This window comes from Physeter macrocephalus, unplaced genomic scaffold (genome assembly GCF_002837175.3).
Source record: "Physeter macrocephalus isolate SW-GA unplaced genomic scaffold, ASM283717v5 random_118, whole genome shotgun sequence".
Taxonomy (NCBI): Eukaryota; Metazoa; Chordata; class Mammalia; order Artiodactyla; family Physeteridae; genus Physeter; species Physeter macrocephalus.
The window spans coordinates 80,857-99,885 of NW_021145404.1; the positions used below are offsets into that span (position 1 = coordinate 80,857).

Consider the following 19,029-nt stretch of genomic DNA (forward strand, 5'->3'; position numbering starts at 1 on the left):
GCCCGCCGCCGCCGCCGCCGCGCTCATGCCCGCCGGCCCCGCGCTCGCCGCCGCCGCCGCCGCCGCGGTGCCCACTTCACTCTTTGCCGCTCGCCGCTCGCCCTCTGCTGCCCCCTCTCCCGGCTCGCGGCGCCCGGCCGTCCTGCCCGCGCCGCCGCCGCGCCGCGCTCCCTCCCCAGCGCCCGCGGCGCCCTCCTCCCTCTCGCCCTCCCTCTCTTTCTCTTCTCTCTCTCCCTCTCTCGCTCTCTCTCTCGCCCTCCTCTTCTCATTTTTTTCTTTCGCAATCTCTCTCTCCCTCTCGCGCGCTCTCTCCCCGTGCGTGCTGTCTTCGTTTTCTCCCTTTTGCAATCTCTTCCTTCCTTTCTTTTGTGCTTCACTCTCTTCTCACTTTTTTCTTTCCTGCCCCCCTCTCCTTTCCTTCCTTTCTACTTTTCCCTTCCTTTTCCCCTCTCCTCCCTCCTTTCCTGCTGTTCCTTCCCTTTCTTCTTTCTCTCCCCCTCCCGGCACCCCATCTCTGATTCTCTGTCTCCCCAGCCGCACCGCACGAGCTCACCTGCCTCCTTCCTGGCTGCTCCCCACCTTCGGCCGGCCCGGCTGCTGGGAGGCGGGCTCCCCCAGCCCCTCCCTGCGGGAACACCAGACCCGCTCCAGCCAGGTGGCCGCTGTCCTGGAAGCCCCTCCTGCCTCCCCTCCCGCAGCCTGCCACTGGAGGGCCCCACCTGCAGAGCCCCTCCCCCTGCGGGGCTAAGCAAGACATTCCTTCCAGCCAGCCCCACCCCACCCCCGCGGGAGGTGGTCAAAGTCAGGGTCAGGCGGAGGTGGTCCATGGCAGGGTCAGACTTGGGCAGGAGAATCCTTCACATCAGACAAGGTCTTCTGTCGTTTCCAATGAGAAAACCCGACTTCCCCTGGCGGTGGTACCCCTCTCCTGCTCCGGGCCCCCTTCTCTCCACCTCTCCTCCCCAGCAGCCCCCCCCCCCACCGCCCCCATTTCACCCCTCACCTGCAGGACAACCCCGTGCTAGACTCACTGTGTGGCCTGGGGCCAGTGAGCCAACCTCACTAAGGCTCAGTTTCCCCACCTTCACCCCCACCTGTCCCTGGCCCAGTGACCTCTGGTGATAAAGAAGGACATGTGGGGGGACACTGCAGCCTCTTCAAACGCCCCGCGGAGGGGATGGCAATGAGGATGGTTTATGTCGTTCAGGGTTAGGGAGAGTGGTCTTGAGTGCTCTGGAAGGCAGGTTGATCCCACCGGTGCAAACTCTGTGTCTCCCACGTCATCGGATCTGGCTCCATTTTTACAGATGTTGACCGAACCCCCCCGGAAACTAGGCTGAGCCCTTCATACACCTTATTTTACTTAGATGTCCCCACAGTGCTGGGTAGTGTCTTCCCCGTTTTACAGGTGAGGCAACTGAGGCTCAGAGAGGTCAGGACACCTGCCCTGAGCCACACAGCTGCCAAGGGACAGAACCAGGGCTCCAGCCCAGATGGCCCCGACTTCCAAGCCCAGGCTCCCCACCCGTGACAGTTTTCTTCCCTAAAGAGTTCTCAGCAGCATCTCCCGCACAAGATGTTTCGCAGATTAAATGAGGCAGGATATTTGAAGCACTTCACCCAGCTTCTGCAAGCCCTCCCAAGAGTGGGGGACATGATCATCCCATGGGCTGATAGAAACCAAGGACCAAGGAGGTTAAGAAACAGACCGCAGGGCCCAGTGCCGGAGGCGGGTGGGACTGGGCTGAGAGCTGACCATCGTCTGTGCTAGGCTGGGCTGCCCTCAGTGTGCTCCCAGGGCCCTGTACCTTCCCTTCCCTGCCGTCAGGCTCCCCAAGCTCGGACAAAGCCACTTTGCCTCCGGTGCCTCGGTTTCCTCATCTGCAAAACTGAAATGATTCCACTCACCCCAGAGTCAGCGTGCGGATTAAATGAGAGGCTGTATCACACAGAAGACAGTGCTGTCGATTTTCCCAAACAAATGAGGTCCTTGATCTGCATCCGTGTCCCTTCTGTCCTTCCAGGAGGTGGTAGAGTGGAAAATGTGCAGGTTTGGGAACTGGTCGGACTTAGGGTTGAATCTCCGCCTGGCCATTCACCAGCTGTGTATTCACAAACTCGGGGCTTAAAACAACATATGTTTATTCTCTTACAGTTCTGGAGGCCAGAAATCCCCAAATCATTTTCACTGGGCTGAAGGTGTGGACAGGGCCGCCTCCCTGGGAGGCTCTCGGGGAGAACTCTTCCAGCTCCTGGTGGCTGCCAGGCGTCCTTGGCTTGTGGCCGCGTCACGCCAGCCTTCAAGGCCAGCGTCTTCCCGCCTCTCTCTGCCCCGTCTTCAAGTGGCTGCTCCCCTGTGTGTGTCAGAGCCCCCCCCCCACCCCCCGCTCCCTCTGAGGACCCCTTTGGCTACGTTTAGGGCCCACGGATAATCCAGGATAATCTCCCATCTCAAGATCCTGACCTTAATCAAATCTACGAAGCTCCTTTCTTGTTGCAGGTTCCGGGGATTAGGACGGGGGTCTCTTTGGGGGTGGGGGGCATTTTCAGCCTCCCACACTCTGTGCATCTGGGATCAGGACAGCTTGGGCTGGTAGGGTCGCTGGGGGAATCAGCAGAGACCAGCGTGAAGACCAGCCTACGTGGACCCATTCAACAAACATGTGCGTCTCCACTCTGGTCGGGGCTGGGGGAGCGATGAAGGGGGGCGGGGCTGTGCAGGTAGCTACGCAGACCGCGTGGGAAACGTTGCCCCCATTTCTGAGCACCTACTGTGGGTCGAGGCGGCCGGGTGCTCCAGGCTCTCCGTCGCCTTTAATCCCTTCCCTATTTACTATGTCTCTGCCTTCGGGAGGCCTGCTCCCCCACAAATGCTGCTCACCCGGGGCGGGCTGGCGGCCTGGAGGATGACTCACTCTCTCTCCCTCCGCTCAGCGCCGCCGAGAGCAGCCTTTTCAAAGGGCTGGCTGGGGAGGGAGCTAAATTTAAAGCCAGGCTTCCCGAGAAGATCACCTGCCACGTCAAAGTTGCTGCCATTTAATTAGAAGTTGGGGGCAGCCGAGGGCCACGCCCGTGAGCCCCTTTGGGAAGGGGGGAGGGAGACTCTGGGGCGGGCGGGGGGAGGGGCGCGACCAGCTGGCACCCTGCCTCTGCATCAGCCTCCCTCTGGGGAGCAGCCCTCCCCCTCCCAGGAGCCCCCCAGTCCCCTCCTCCTCCTCCAACCCAAGGTGTCAGGGTTCCAAGCCCCCATTTCCCCAATTCAAGACATAAGGAACTGGGGCTCCCCCCGCCACCAAGTCACCCATGGAGGATGTGGCCAAGCTGGAGTTTGAAGTGCTGGCCTGGCCTGGGGGCTCGTGTTCTGGGTCAGCCGGCCACCCGAGGAAGTGGATGGAGGTGGTGGGCAGGAGGCTGGCTCTTGGAGCCTGTTTCCCTCTCAGTCCGGAGGCTGAGGTCCCCGGGCTGTGGCCTGCCTGCCGCTGGAAGGCATTAGCTACACCCCGCTTACCTGGGAGGAGACAGGCCCCTGGAGGAGCCCGAACCCAGCTGGGCCCCTGCTGCCCAGCCCTGCCCCTCTGAAGCACGAGGCTTAGGTCACAGCCATCCGTATGCCCTTGCTACTCCCGCCCTCCCAACTGGCCATGGCAGCAAAGCCGCAGCCTCCCCGTGGCTGCAGGGCTGGGTCACGTGGGTGGCCGGGCATCCCAGTGGTTAGGAACACTGGCTCTGGAGCCGGGCCCTGAGCTGGCGGCCCACAGTGGCCTGGGCCGTGCTCTCCACCTCAGTTTGCTCTTCCGTGAGATGCTGTGACTTTTGACTCTTCCAGGCCAGACACATAGGAGGTGCTCCGTGTGTGGAACCCGCTGCTATGGCTGACTGTTGTCCTGGAGATTTGGGAGACCAGTAGGTCATCTGGCCCAGAAGCCTCCTTGACCAGACACACCCCGTTGATTCCAACTTGCGCTGGGCCAGGGGCTGTAAACTCACCGGGGGGGCCTCCTCCCGGCTCCTGCCCGCCTCCCTCCCGGCCCTGGGTGTGACACAGTTTCTACTCTGGCCCTGCGAGGAGGCCCCGCAGAACTCCCTACACCCCTCCAAGCCGGGAGGAAACGGGGCTTCCGTCTGCATCAGAAAGGCGTGTGGCAGACCCAGTTCCGAGAGGGCCCCATCACCTTCCCCCTGCTGTTACTCCACTGTGGCAAAAGGGGTTTTGCAGATGCAATTAAGGTTATTAATCTGTTGATTAGTAAGATCAGGAGGTAAGGAGATTATCTGGTGTGCCTAAGCCAATCACGGGAGGCCTTTGAAAGCAGAGACTTTTCTCTGCTGTCAGCAGAAAAGGAAGTCAGAGATGGCGGCCAAAGGAGGGATTTGACATCAGGGAGGCTGGCGCTGAGATGGAGGGGTCTCAGGGCAGGGAGGTGAGAGCAGCCCCCAACCGACACCCAGGAAGAAACCAGGGGCCTCAGTCCTGCAACCACAGGAATTGCATTCTGCCAGCACCCTGAAGGAGCCTGGAGTCTCCCCAGACCCTCCCCTAAGAGCCCCGCTTGGCTGATGCCTTGATTTCCACCTCGTGAGCCCCTAAGCAGGGAACTCGCGGAGCCCGCCTGACTCTGCCCCACGGAACGGTGAGATAATACATGGGCGCGGTTTTTGTTTTTGTTTTTTTTTGTGGTACGCGGGCATCTCACCGTTGTGGCCTCTCCCGCTGCGGAACACAGGCTCCGGACGCGCAGGCTCAGCGGCCGTGGCTCACGGGCCCAGCCGCTCCGCGGCACGCGGGATCCTCCCGGACCGGGGCGCGAACCCGCGTCCCCTGCATCGGCAGGCGGACTCTCAACCACGGCGCCACCAGGGAAGCCCCATGGGCGCGGTATTAAGCTGCTAAATTTGTTGCAAGCCCCAGAGAACCCAATATACCCAGCAACCGCTTGTGCCAATTCCTTTAATTTTTAGGGGGCGAAGGTCTTTACGGCCCATCCCTCCCCCTGCAGACCCCTGGGCTGGTCTTTGTACTGTACAACCGGACTTAGCCACCCCTCTGCCTGCAGACCTTCCATGGCTGCACCTTCTCAGGGTGATGTCTGAGCCCCTGCTTTGGTATTCAAGGCCCCCTGCGTTCTGAACCCTGTTCCCCGCGCCCCCACGAGCGGCCCTGCCCCACGTGCGCTGTTCAGAGAGCAGCCTGGGTCTCTCGTCAGGCACAAGTTATGGATCATCACGGCTCCCCGTACTCAAGTTCAGCACCTACATGTTCCCAAGTGTTTCCGTTTCTTTAAATACACCCCCGATGGCTGCTTGTGTGGATATTGGGGAGACGTCAGCCGATGTTATAGGCACAGTTGCAAATTCCACGTTTTAGAAAATTCAAAACGGCGAAGAAAAGACACCGTTCCCATCAGTCTGGAGAGAGTTGGCTGCAGGGACACTGCTGCTTGCTTGGGACAGCTGATTAAGGCAACAGAAATCAATCCCAGGGAAACGGCAAAGCTCGGAAGACTCCCCCCCACCCCCCCACCCCCGCTTTGCAGACCTGCCTGCCTCTGGACCCTAAGACTCAGAGCCCGCTGGTGCCCGGGAGTCAGGAACGGCCATGTGGACCAGGGTTCCTGGGAACATGTCTGCTGCAAAAGGGCAGCAGGAACTAGGAAGGGATGGTGTGGAGGGGGTAGGGGTGTGGACACCCATTCACCCTTCCCGAAGCTGGAAAACAAGAGACCCCAGGGGACTCAGTGTGCCTTTGGCCTCCTGGAGCCTCAGTTTCCTCATCCGTACACTGTCACTGATAATAACCTCCGCCCAGGTGGCACCAGCCTCTGGTCGCAGTCATAACAAAGCCTATGGGGTAGGAGCCGGTACCCTATCTGTCACTGTAACAGTTTCGCAGGTGAGGAGCTGAGAAGACAGGTGATGCGCTGTGACCCCAGCTCCCGGGTTGCAGGAGGAGCTGGTGACTGAGAGAGTCCTGGCTTCACAGCCCCCGGGCTTGCATCCTGGCTCCCTGCGTGCCAGCTGGTGGCCTTGGGCAGATCCGTTCACCTCTCGAAGACCATTTCCTCATCTCTGGATTGGGATGACGCCGGCCTCAGCCTCCTGGCTTAGGGAGGCACAGCATGCGGCTGATGGCCGAAGGCAGAGGAGTTCTTTGGGGTGGAGTGAGAGACCCCCACCCTTACTTCCGGGGCACTCACCCCCACCCCTCCAAACCTTCGAGGCATCGGCTTATACGAACGGTGACAGCTCCATCCCCTGTGTCTATCCCGGGTATGGATTCTGCCACAGCTGGCGGCGGCTCTCGTGGCCTCCCTGCGTCTCACCAGCCTCTCAAACCCAGCGCACAGATGATGAGAATTAATATGGTGCAAATTGGTAGGTTGAGCCAAGCACCCCGAGATGGAGGCCTAATTTCCACACAGCCCAGCACCCCCCACGGGCAGCCGCCGGAATAATAACAGCGATGATAATCAGGATAATTGGCATACGCAGAGCCTTTCAGCCACCTGCCCTCCACACCCATTTACACCTTGAAAAAAGTGTGGGGAGTAAGGGCAGCGGTCTACCCTCACCTCAGAGCTGTAGGGTGGGGGCCCAGAGAGGTTGTGTAATGGACCTGAGGTCACACAGCTCATGAGAGGCAGGCCTGAGGCAGGAATCTGAGGGCTCCAATGCACGTGCTCTTTCTACTGCCCCGGAAGCCCCTTCTCAGAAGCCTCTGTCTAGGGGACTGGAGTGGGGGCTTTGCTCCAAAGACCAGTCATTTTAAATCCCCAAGGGCAGGGCAAGGCAGCCTAGACCTCGGTAGGATTCGCAGCTTTGTAGCAATAAGGCCTTGGACAAGTTGCCTAACCTCTCTGGGATGAGGATCTACCTTTTCTCTCGAAAAAGATCTACCTTTTCTCCCACTTACTGGGTGCTCTGTGGCCCCCAGCGTCACTTGGGTGGTCTCCTTGAATCCTCACCACCATCCCAGGAGTTGCTTCTATTTATTCCTGTTGACAGATGACAAATAGGCCCAGAGAGGTTAAGTGACTTGCCCAGGGTCACACAGCCAGGAAGCGGCAGAGCTAGGATTTGAACCTGGGTCTGTCCCTCCCCTGCCCCTGCTCCAGGCCCGTGCTCTTGACCTTGATGCAAGGAGGAACAGAGTTTAGGGCCCTGGAATGGGAGCATGTCCTGGCTCTGCTTCCCCATTTCTCAGTTTCCCTACCTGCTCCGTTCTCACTGCCGGTCAGGCCCCTCTGGCTCAGAGTGTGAGGCCCTGGCAGACTCAGCCCAGCGCTGGCTTCTTGCAGGTTTAGCCCAGCCGTAGGGAGGCAGGTTGTATGGGGTTTGACAGATCAGGCTCCTGTGGCTAGGGTCCGAATTCCAAGCTTCTTCGATTTTGCTGAGCCGCCTCTCCCGATATTGTAAATGGTTTGGCTTGGTCTCACAGAGAGACCTTTGTTATTGCAAAATCTCATGTTTCCACAGAACCCAGGGAAAAAGGAGCCTTTGGTGGTGGGTTCCGGCATCTGTCTGAATTCTATCCTGGTGAGGTTCCCAGCTGTGGGGAAGCCAGCCCTGGCCTGGGCCGCAGGGTGGAGCCCGTGGCCTTGGCCAGGTAGCCCCCGCCTGTCTGGCTGCCTGCCAGCTACAGCCTGTTCACCGGTCAACATCTGTGATGAATCAGAACCTCCAAACGGCTACTCAGGGGCCTGATGGGAAGCGGCTGGACTAAGAATGAGGGGAGTGTGCCTTCAGCCCTGTCTGAGGGTTCCTCTGGCTGACCAGGGCCAGCCGAGCCCTGGTTCCTTTGGAAGAGGGGAAAGGGAAAGGAAATTCCAGCTTTCGGAGCCTGGATTCAGGTACCTCATGCCAGGCCTGGGGCTTTGCAAACATTTTCTCCCGAGCCCCACTGGCCCCCCAAAAGCAAGGCACTGTTATTTTTGCCCCATTTCAGCCGAAGACAGGGAGGATCAGAGAGGTTAAGTGCCTTGCCCAGGGTCACACAGTGGGTAAGTGGAAGCTGCTGCCTGCCCTATGTTAGATTTCCAAGTTCAGAACCCTTTATACCATTTACATCACTTTCTTGATCAGAGAAAATGTGGCCCCACTTTGGTGTCCGGGAGATGACTTTGTCTCAGCCCTCCCCATCTGAGACCCAGACCACGTGAGGGGCCAGGCCCTCTGCAGTCAGTTTTCCTCACACATTGCTCTAAGGCCTCCCCAGAGCACCATGCCTGGTACTGGAGCCTAGCCAAAGAGAGGATGGGCTGCTTTCTGCCCCCAGGGCATCATGGGAATATCCTGGCATACCACCTGCAGAGAGAGGACCCCAGAATCGTGGCCTGCTGGAGCAACCTTCCAAGATCAGCAGCATGAGCCCTAACTGCAGATGAGGAAACTGAGGCTCAGAGAGGCCCAGTGACTTGCCCAAAGTCACCTAGCACGTTAAGCCTTCTCGCCACCTTAATGTCCTATTTTAATGTGAAAATTGCAAAATAAGCCCCAGCTTTGGAGTCAGACCCTTGGGTCTGCCTCGCATCAGAAGAAGTCACTTTCTCTCTCTGAGCCTCGATTTCCTCATCTTTGAAATGGGGGCAACAGTTCCTCCCTTTCAGGGACGCTGTGATACGTGGTTGGTTGAGGCCATATTAGCAAGTGCCTTAGCACAAAGCCTGGCACACAGTAGGGCCTCTACTTGGCTATCCCCACCGCTACCCCGCTAGTAGCCAGTGCCTATAGTCTGGTATTTACTGGTCATAATAACAGTTACTAGGTCTTAACCACCTACCGTGTGTGACTCACCACACCGGGCACTTTACATCTTCAGCATCGTGAAAATAACCACAACTAACGTCTTTGAGCCTCGTGCTGGGCACTGTTCTACGCATCTGACAAGCATCATACGGGCTAACGTGATGTGGGCTGCAGCCACGCCCATCTCACAGACAAAGAAACTGAGGTTGGAAGTAACTTACCCGAGACTCCTAAAACCCAGGTCTTCCTGACCCCAGAGCCCAGCTCTCAAACCTGGGCCAGAACCTCTGTCTGAAAAGCTGAGGTCTCGTCCTCCACCCAAAAGGGGACACCTGAGCTGGCTTGGGGAGGAAGGAGGAAGCAGGGTCATCACCAAAGCCGGTGGGGAGTGTGTGGGGCTGGAGGCAGGTGGGCAACAGCTGCAGGTTGCAGCTGCTGGGCACCTCCCCAGAGGGAGAGTCCCCAGGGCTGATGGTCCACAAATGCCCTTGGCCAAGGCCCCGCCCTGGTGGCGTTCAGAGCAGGATGGGGTCGGTGCTGTGGACGCAGGGACCAATCTGTGTGGGCACCCTGCCCTTGACCGTGCAGGCTCACACCTTTACCGGTCACCAGGTGTCTTGGCAGAGCCCCCCGAACCCTCCACCAGCAGCCCCGAGCCGCTCCTCCTAGAATTCACTGGAGCTGCCGGTTCAAGCCTCACTGTTTCCTGCCTGGACGCATGCAGTAGCCAGCAGTCTCCCTGACTCTGTTCTCCCACCCAGTGGGCCATCCTCCAATGGGAGCCAAAGGGATCCACGTGGAACCCAAATCTGACAGCATTGCTCTCCTGTTCAAAGCCCTTCTGTGGCTCCCTACTTCCCTCCAGATAAAGTCTGCATTCCACCTGCCACTGAGCTCCATCTCCTACCACAGGGCCACCCTAGGCTTGCTCTGCCTCCCTACCTTCCTGATCAGACCGGGCTCTCAGGCCAGCAGACCTCAGATCTCTCTGTTTTCTCTTCCTGGACTGCCTGTCTTACTTCTTTTTATCTTTGAGGACCCAGGTCATTTGTCTCCTCCTCTTGGAAGCCTTCTCTGAGCCAGGCTGGACCTCTGCTTCCTCTGGGCTTCTCCACCCATCACAGCCCTGGCCACACTGAGTGACACTGTCTGTGCTTCTGTCACCACCAGGAGCTCCCCTAGGGCTGGCCTGGGTCCGACCCAGCTCCGTGTGGCCGACTGTATCCACCACAGGGCCCAGCCCGGAGCGGGCCTCGGTGTGAGAAGTTGCATAAGTGGTTCTAACAGGCCCAGCCCAGGAGGCCGAGGGCGATTGACGTCTCTCCCTGCTCCTGCCAGGACACCCAGTGCCCAGTCTGGCCACGTCGGCAACTTGGCACTGATATTTTATTAATAAGCACATTTGGCACTTGCCTTGCACCTTTCCGTCTCAGCTCTCTGAGCACCTCCCCAACTTTAATTAATTCTCCCCACACCCCAAATAAGCTGCTCTTCCCTCAGCAGATAATGATGTGTGAAGTCCTTTCCTTAAAGGTGCCTGAGATTCATTCCACAGTGTAATTAGAATCCTCTCTTCCCCATCTCCTGGGCCCTTCCCAGTTCTACTTCTCCCTCCCCTGGGCCAGCAGGTGGTCTCAAAACCTTTGGGATGGAGTGGAGCTTGCTGTCTCAACAGCTTAGTTTTGCCGTCAGCAAAAATAACGAGATAAGTTTTGAAGAGGCGAGAGGCAACCGGAGGGGCAGTGGGTGGAGTGGAGCCGAACTGGAGCCTGGTTTGTGCAAGCTAGCTGGGTGAACTGGTGTTGGGGAGGGCCCTGGGAAATGACAGTTTTAGGCAACTCCCCTTCCTCCAGGAAGACTCCCCTGATTAGTCCACTCACATTGGGTTTTTCTGCTTCCCTCTGGCCTTTAGAGCAGAGACCCTTGTTCTGATAGGTGATTGCTCTGTGTGGGCTCGCCCCTTCCAATGACACTGAGCGTCCTTGTGGAGGATTCAAGTTTCCATGTCTTTGCATCCTGGGAAACGAGCAGAAGACTGGGCATTCGGGGGTCGGTACTTGTGATGCATTGAGGAATGTGGGAATGAGTGAAAAGATGGTGGGTCGATGGATGGATGAATGGATACATCAATAGATGGGTAGATAATGGGTAGGTGGGTGGGTGGATGGATAGATAATGGATGGATGGAAGGATGAGTGGGTAGGTGGGTGGGTGGATGGATGGATGGAGGGATGGATGAGTGGGTAGGTGGGTGGATGACGGGTGAGCGGGTTCATGGAAAGATGAATATGCAAGAAGATGGTTGGCTAGATGGAGAGCTTCCCAGAGAGATGAAAGAAGGGAGGGCTTGATGGATAGATGGATAAGTGAATGATGGGTGGATGGGAGATAGACGTGTGGCTAGATGGGTTAACAGGTGAATGAAGGGTGGGTGGGTCTTTGGATGGACAATAACAGCAATAATAATATTCTACCCAGAGCTAATATTTCTTGAGGTTCCAGGAACTGTTCCAAGTATTTGTTCCAGGTATATTCATTAACTCATTTAATGCTTGTGACTATCACTAGAGGAGACTGTGTGCTGGATTGGGAGATGAGGGATGCTTGAATGGATGTTTTGGTGGGTAGACAGGCAGGCAGGTGCCCGGCTGGTGTGTGTCTGTGATGGAGAGGTGGGCAGGAGCTCCGTCAAGCAGACGGGATGCCGGGCGGGCTGGGAGGCGAGGTGGAGGGAGCAGTGGACGAGAGGTCAAAGCGATGGGCAAGAGCCTGGATATTTTCTCTCTCTTTCCACCCCAGGGAAGGGCGTGCCATCCCCTAGACACCCACCTCAGGAGCCTGGCGTCGTCCCTGGCCGCTGTCTCACCCTCCATCTCACCAACCCTCGGAGCTCCAACTGTCTACACCCACAACAACTGTGGCTGGGTTTGGCCCCCAGCCCCCCCTTAGCCGTCCGGGGCCCTCCTGTGTCCCCTCCACATGGCAGCCAAGCGGATCTCGCTAAAACACAGCCCCAAATCCTCCTCTGACCCTGAACGCCCATGGGTCCCCCGCCTTCTTGGTGTACCCAGCCTTCCATAGCCAGTGCCTGTGGACACACTGAAGGGCCCTGGTTTCCTCCCATGACAGGTGCCTTCAGGCTCCTGGGTCATTGTGTATGCAGTGCCCCTTCTGGAAAGCCAGTCCCCCCCGTCCACTGGGGGCCCAGTGAAATCTCTTCTCCCCTGGGGCTCCCATCACTGCCCACCATCTTCAAGTCGCCACAGAGGTTTCCAGCTGGGCTCTGGGGTCCCTGCGGGAAGCGACCCCTGTCTTCACCACGGCCGGCCTTCTCACGTGTAAAACAAGGATCCGCAAGGCTTCTCGGCTGCGTGGTTGTCGCCAGGATTGATGAGGTGTGGCCACGCTCGCTATGGCACCTGACCATGGAGTGCCCCCGAATGGCTGCTAGGATTAGTGTTAATAAAGTGTCTGCCTCCCCCCACCTGACAGGATATTTCTCAAAAATAAGACTGGGCCTGGTGCACAGACTAGTCAGTTCATTCCACAAGTACTGATGGAGCCTTTCCTGTGTGCCAGGCACTGTCCTGGGTGCTAGGATACATCAGTGACTGCAGGTGTCCCGGGGATCAGGGCCGTGGCACCTACGGGAGGATGGTGATCCGTGGTCGAATCACTAAACGACGGCGAACAAGACCAGCGAAAGGGCCTCGCGGCCGCGTTCACACCAGCTGCTCGCCCTGGTCGGTTCTTGGAACCGGGAGCAGCCCTCGCCTTCCAGAGCAGGGCAGGCCCCCTGTCAGTGTGTCTGAATCTGAGTCACTTCTGTCTCGGGGACAAGAGGGTGACCTTGCTTGTGGGTCCCGAGGAGCTAAGAATAGCCTGGGAAGCCAAGTGTCCTGCCGCCCTCCCTCCCCTGCATGTGTGCAAGGTGGCAGAGGGGGGTACCTGTCCCTCCCCACCGCGGCGTGGCCAGCTGCTGCTGGCATCTTTGGGGCGTGGCTGAGCCTTGCCAGCTGTTTGGGAGGAGAGGAGCCAGAGGGAGGGAGGGTTTCCATCAGCCAAAGTGCTGAGCCAGCGCTTGGCTGCTGTCTTGGAGGTCCCGCCTGGAGCAGGGGAAGGTCCTGGATCGGCCGCTTACTAGTGGGCGAGCTTCAGCAAGCCGCCTGTCCTCTGGTCTCTGTTTTCCAGGTGAGGAAACTCACATGCCTTGCTTCAGGGTGTGGAGCTGGCTTGGGGCCCCCCACCCGATCCTGGCCCCCCGCCAGTGGACTTGGAGGGCAGAGACCCTCGCTCCAGGCCTCTGCCTGCCACCGTCTAGCTTTGCCGAAAGGACACCCCGTGGGGCCTCCCCCGCGTCCGTGTGAACAGGCAGGAGCGTCCAGCAGCTCAGAGCGTTGCTCTGGAGCCTGATAGCCTGGGGCAGACCCCAGACAGGCCACACACAGACTTTGTGACCTCAGACCAGTCACTTGACCTCTCCCAGCCCATTTCCCCCAGTATGAAATGGGGGTTGTGGCCCATCTCAGGGGCATAGTGCTGTGCTGGGAGATATGCACGCAAAAATGACACATAGTAGGTGCTTCTGAAGCACATAGTAGGTGCTTGGTGTTGGTGTCATGCTTCCTGGTGGGAAGTGCTGGGTGTGGTGACCGTGGCACAGGGAATGACCTTTTAGGCCAATCCGGGAAGGAGAGGAAATGGAAGCGCTCTTTGTGACTCTGAGGGAGAGGCCTGGGACCGGCCGGGAGACCGTTTGAGCAGAGGGATGAGAGAGACAGAACGGGCTGTCCCCTCAGATGGAGAGCTCCCCATTCCTAGGGACGATCAAGAATAATCTGGTCCCCTGCTTCCTGGGGATATTGCAACAGCGATTCACACCTACGTGGATCACTGTCTACCCCGGGGTTTCATGACGCTGAGGTTTACCTGGATCTGGGTCCGGTAGAGACAGACTGTGTAGCTCCGGGAGGGGAAGCTACGGCTGCCCTGCAGCTTCCGGCGGCAGCTCTCTGGCCCATCCACCTCCCGGCCCTGGGGCTGCACGGTCCTGAGCTGCTGGCAAACGCACGGACGGTTTCCTCCTCCTGTGGACCAGCTGCAGGAGAGTGCACGGCTGTCTGCCCGCCCCCACGGGGTCCTTGCCCTGCAGGTCGCTGTGCTTTCCCAAGGCAGCCAAGCTGTGTGCTCCTCCGCCCTTCTCCTGACAATCTCCCGTACCCAGCGCCCTCGGGGGTATTTTACACAATCAATGTAATGAGGGCCAGTTTCTGCGGTTAGGTCTCAGCTTAAAACCCTCCCACCGTGGCCTGGAGTAAGAGTTCATTCATTCAACAGGGTTTAGCGGTAAATACTGCAGATCAGGAACTGCTCCACCTGGAGAGAAGTTGGCACGGGGGGACTGATTCTCGGTTATGTCTATAACCTTGCCACGTCTTCTTCCTCCCTCTCTTGTCCATCTGTGGACCGCCAAGTACCAAATCTCTGGGCCTAAATGTCTCCTGAGTGCAAAAGCACATCACCAGGTCCTCAGGCCCCCCGGGTCTGCAGGGAAGTCTGTGGTGGAACGCTGCGTCCTGCCCCGAGCCCGCCCCCTCCCGCGGCCCCGGCTCCATCCTGCCCTCCAGTCAGATGCCTCCCCCCGGTTCTCCCAGGCTCTGTGGGCTCCACCTCCTAACCATTGCTGGAGTCTGTCCACTTCCGTCCACTACCACCGCGCCGTCGCTCTCACCGGGGTAACTGACCACTGCGGCGGCTGCCTGGGGTCACCCTCTCCCCCCTCCCCCCGCCGCCGAGTGCAGTGTCCTTCCAGCACCTGCGGTGGACAAATAGAGCTGACGTTCTCACCAACAGGTCAACGAGGCATCAGTGGTACAGCTTCCCCGGACGCAGAAAGTGAGCAGGGACCCTGGCCCGAGCCTCAGGCTCCCCAGCCATGACAGAGCGGAGAGACTGGAAGGACTTTACTGTCCCCCTGTGAGTGTCCGAGGGGAGGGGCTGCCGCCTCCTTCACCTCCAGCCCGGCGGGGGCCGGGTGGAGAGTCTGTCCTGTGTTGCTGGAGCCGGGGTGCCCGGGGGTCCCCTCCAGGAGAGGCCAGGAGAGAGAGCAGAGAGAGCCCCCACGGCTGTCCCCGCCAAGGTGCCTACCTGAGTCCTGTGGACCAGGCATGGCGCCCAGAGCCCACCTGGGAGAACAAGGGACCCCAACAGTGAGTCTTCCAGGGGTGGATGTCAGAGCATCAGGGGCCGGGGGTGGGGACCGCATTTGAGAAGCCACCACGATGGAGGCGACGGAGGCTGGGGGATGTAAGCCAGGCGGCAGCTGGGCCGGGGTTTGCGTCCGGAGCCCGGGGGGCTGCGGTTCTGCTGACTTACTTCCTCGCTCCAGGGGAAACACAGCGGGGCCCTGCCTCTGTCTGGGGCTCGCAATCCATCTCTCCGTCCACAGGCTGAGCGGCCCTGGTCCCTGGCCCAGACCATGAAGCCCCGTGGCCAGGCCGGCGGCACTCGCTGCCTTGCCCACAGGGGTGGGATGTGCGGGGCCCGGGGCCTTCTCCTGCCTGGGCCTGGGTCTTAGGGACCTGGAGATGCCTGTGTTGACATGGAGACTCAGGAGCTGGCCGTGGAGATTTCCAGACCGTGGGCAGGGCCGGGGCAGGGTCCCTTTCCAGCCCAGAGTCTGGCCCCAGGTGTCTAAGGCAGGGGGTTGAGGCGGGGGGCGGGCGGGGGGAGATTTGAGCTTCACGAAGGACCCGTTGCTGGCAGCTCAATCCCTGTTCGTGGAGACCAGGTGGTCCCCCACCTCCACCCCCTCTGCCTCCCAACAGGTGTGTGGCAGGTGCTTTGTGGGTGGATGTCCGTCTGTCCCTCTGAGAACTCACCAGAGCCAATCAGTGATAGCCACGGGACACACCCCCTCCAGGGCCCCACGGCCCCCAGAGCAAAGCCCCCTCACAGCACCCTTCCCCGCGGGGCACGGGTCCTGGGACCCACACAGAAACTCGGCTCACTTCCGTCAAATCCTTTCTGAAATGTCAGCTCTTCAATAAGGCCTCAGGGGGTCTCACTGCCCGTCCCCCATTAAGATTCCTTTTCTCAGTTCAGTTTCTGTTTTCTCCCGCTATGGGCGAAGCGCCTCCTGATCGTCTGGACGCTTTGGTCCTTTGTTCTGTTGTTACAAATGCCCCTTCGATCTGGAAGTTCTACCACCCAAGGGCTGGGCTCTGTATCTGCTGTGCCCCTGGGGCCAGGCACACAGTAGGCCCTCAGCGAAAATTTGCCAAATGAACGAACCGACCAGGATTCTGCGGAAACATCGGGCAGAACGTGGGCGGGGATCTGGGCCCGCTGCTCTCAACTGTGCAGGTGTCTTTTAAATCTTTTTGTTTCATTTATCAGAAATCAAGGCAGAGTCGAGCACGGTAATACATCTAAACTGGTTGATTAAACCGTAAGGAAGAAAATGGCACTTTGTAGCAGTTAGACAGAAGCCACCGGAAGATTTAGAAATATTGTGATCCCTTGAACGGTTTTTGCAAATGGGGTTTCTATTCATAGTGAGGCCATCGCCGCCTTGATTTCATTATTTCTGGGGGTTTTCTTCACTGCTCTTCCCCAGGGTTTCATGATATATTGTTATATAAAGGGATTTCAATAATGAGAATCATGCACTGTTTGCTCTTGCCGTTTTGGGAGCCAGGAGTGTTGTGCAGAGAGGGCTGGCCCGCGGGCCTTGATGTGACAGGACTGGGATTCGAATGTGGAGGCTTCTCTTGCCACCCGACAGGGAGAACCAAGTCGGGTCAGAGGCTGAGTCCCGGCCCAGGGGCACACGAGGTCAGCAACTCGCCCCCGAGGCCTCCTTCCCCCGAACCTTCCCACCAACTCTTTCTCCACTGCAGCAAAGCCCACTCCTGCCTCAGGGCCTTTGCACTGGCTGGTCCTGCTTCCCAGACAGTTCTGCTGTCCCCAGATATGCCCGGAGCTGGCATTCTCCTTCCTGCCTGCCTCGGCTGAAATGTCATTTTCAAGAAGAGCCTTCTCTAAAGCACCCCTCGCCTCCTGAAGCTTCCCACCTGCCTTCTCAGCTTTTGTTCCCTGAGACATTTATTGCTGTCCGCTATATTATGTACGCACTTGCTTATTTGTGAAGAGCAAACAGACTCAAGAGTTCTTTAGGTGGGTGGGGGGGGTCATATCTGGGGGCTGAGGGAGAGGGAGGGGCGGAGACCACCCCAGGTTTCTGGTTTGAGGAGGGGGGGTAGGAGGGGATGGATGGGGAACCAAGGCCACACTTCCATGACCAGCTACTGGTCTCCCATGCACACTGGTGCCTGCAGAGCCCTCATCGGATCCCTCCTCCAGCTGGCCTGTCCCCAGGGCCCACGTGGCACGCAGCCTGGCCTCCCTGAGCCTGTGGCTGGCCTGAATTACCAGCAGCTACCCTTTGGGTGCCCTTGGATTGCTGTTATGGGTTGAACTGTGTCCCCTCCAAAATTTACATGTTGAAGTCCTAACCCCCAGAGCCTTAGGATGTGGCCCTTTATTTGGAGATAGGATTGTTGCAGATGTAATCAAGATGAGGTCATAGTGGAGTCGGGTGAGCCCTGGTCCAACATGATTGGTGTCCTTATAAAAAGGGGACATTTGGACACAGACACGTACACAGGGAGAAGGCCATGTAAAGATGGGGGCAGAGATGGGGGTGATGGGTCCACAAGCCAGTGAACGCTCAAGGCGGCCAGAAACCCCCAGAACGTGGGGTAGGAGCCTGGCACAAATCCCCCCTCGGAGCCTCAGAAGGAACCAGACACCTCGATCTCGGATCCTGGCCTCCAGACCGTGAGCGCATACATGTCTGTTGTTTCGAGCCCCCCAGTCCGCGGCGCTTTGTTACAGCAGCCCCAGGACACTCATGCCGTTGCCAGGCTCCAACTGGCCGGCCCCCAGCCCTCACCCGGCGGCTCCACTCGCAGCCCCACCGTGTCTGGAACTGTCTGTCTGGGAGGGACACCCTCGCTCATCAAACAAAGAGGCAGCTCTCCAGTCCCTGGTTCCTCTTTTGAAAAATTAGGATGATAATAGCCACCTCCCACGGCTGTCACGAGCCTTCAGTAAAATACAGTGGCAACGCACCTGGTTCTTGGTAAGGCTTGGTAATTGGTGGCGGCAGTGCCGTAGTTGTGTTTATTATTGTTGTTATTGATAGTATGGCTGTAATCAGCTGTCCGTTGCCAGGTCCGAGCTGGCTGTCGTGGAGATCAGAAAGCCTCGCGGTGGGGTTTCTGCTCATCGCTGCGTGCAGGAGAGGAGCCGGCCTGTAGGAGAGGGCCAGATGTGCAAACCATCATTCATTCAGTCATTGCTGCCACCTCTGTGCCTGGACGCATCTGCCCCCAAGGAGGGAGGTGCGCCAATGGTGGTCGCGATGCAGCATGATCTGGGCTCTGATGGCAGGACCCTGATGGGCTGCGGGGGCCCGGAGGGCGCCAGATCCGGCCCGGATAGGGTGATGGATGCAGGGGAGGCTTCAAAGAGTAGGTGACTTTTGAAAAGGGCATAAAAGGAAGGGAATCTGGGCACCCAGGTTCCCAGCTCCCACACGGAGGCCCGGTGTGACCTTGGGCTGGTCCCTGACCTTCTCTGGGCCTCTGCCTCCCTGCATGAAAAACGCAGGCCACCAAGGGCCTATCCCCAGAAGAGCTTGGAGTGGTCACCCTGCTAAGTATCTCCAGTACCCAGGCCCCATCCTCAAAGCCAACCAAGGTAAGGACCCAGATGTCCCATGAGGCACTTGAGCAGGGTAGGCTTGTGGCCGGCATTTCGGCCAGTTCTGAGAGCTGCATGCCTGAGGATAAGAAAAGAAACTCTGGACAAACATCTAAAAGCTTTCATGACTCCCTGCCCTGCTGTTCCAGTCGAGGAAAAATCAAACAGCCAGAGCAATCTCTCTGAAGACCCACACCCAGCAGGGCCGAGCCTGGACCATCCAGTAAATTCCCGGTTCTTTTATTCAGTTTCAGCTGTGCAGCTGGCCACCTGCCTGTCCTTTTGAGCACCGAAATAGAGCGATAAATGGGGACGCCGGAGCTGGGCAGACGTGTCACCATTTCGGAGAGTCGCCCCTCGCCTGCCACCTGGGATTTTGTCTTCCCCATTGGAAGACAATATCCCAGCAACGTGGACTCTTTCTCTGCTGGCAGATTTAAGGCATCTTGTAAACAGGAGCCAGAGAAGGAGAAGGAAACGCCCATTTGCCGAACACATGTTCTGCTCGGAGAGCTGCCT

General features: G+C 58.5%; 1 protein-coding gene across 8 annotated transcripts in view; it reads right to left on the reverse strand.

The window, feature by feature from the left end:
- SHISAL1 (shisa like 1) overlaps positions 1-18,482 on the reverse strand; it is a 97,580-nt gene extending 79,098 nt beyond the window's left edge. For 4 of the 8 annotated variants that reach the window (XM_055082420.1, XM_028484070.2, XM_028484069.2 and 1 more), the window contains exon 1: positions 17,878-18,482. In XM_055082420.1, the coding sequence (XP_054938395.1) occupies positions 17,878-18,034 (157 nt within the window). In that variant the 5' untranslated portion in view covers positions 18,035-18,482. Of the gene's footprint in view, positions 1-13,671; positions 13,841-15,752; positions 15,877-17,877 lie in introns of those variants that run through there. The other 4 variants (XM_028484073.1, XM_028484074.1, XM_028484071.2 and 1 more) reach the window with 4 other exon arrangements.
- Positions 18,483-19,029: the final 547 nt, after the last annotated feature.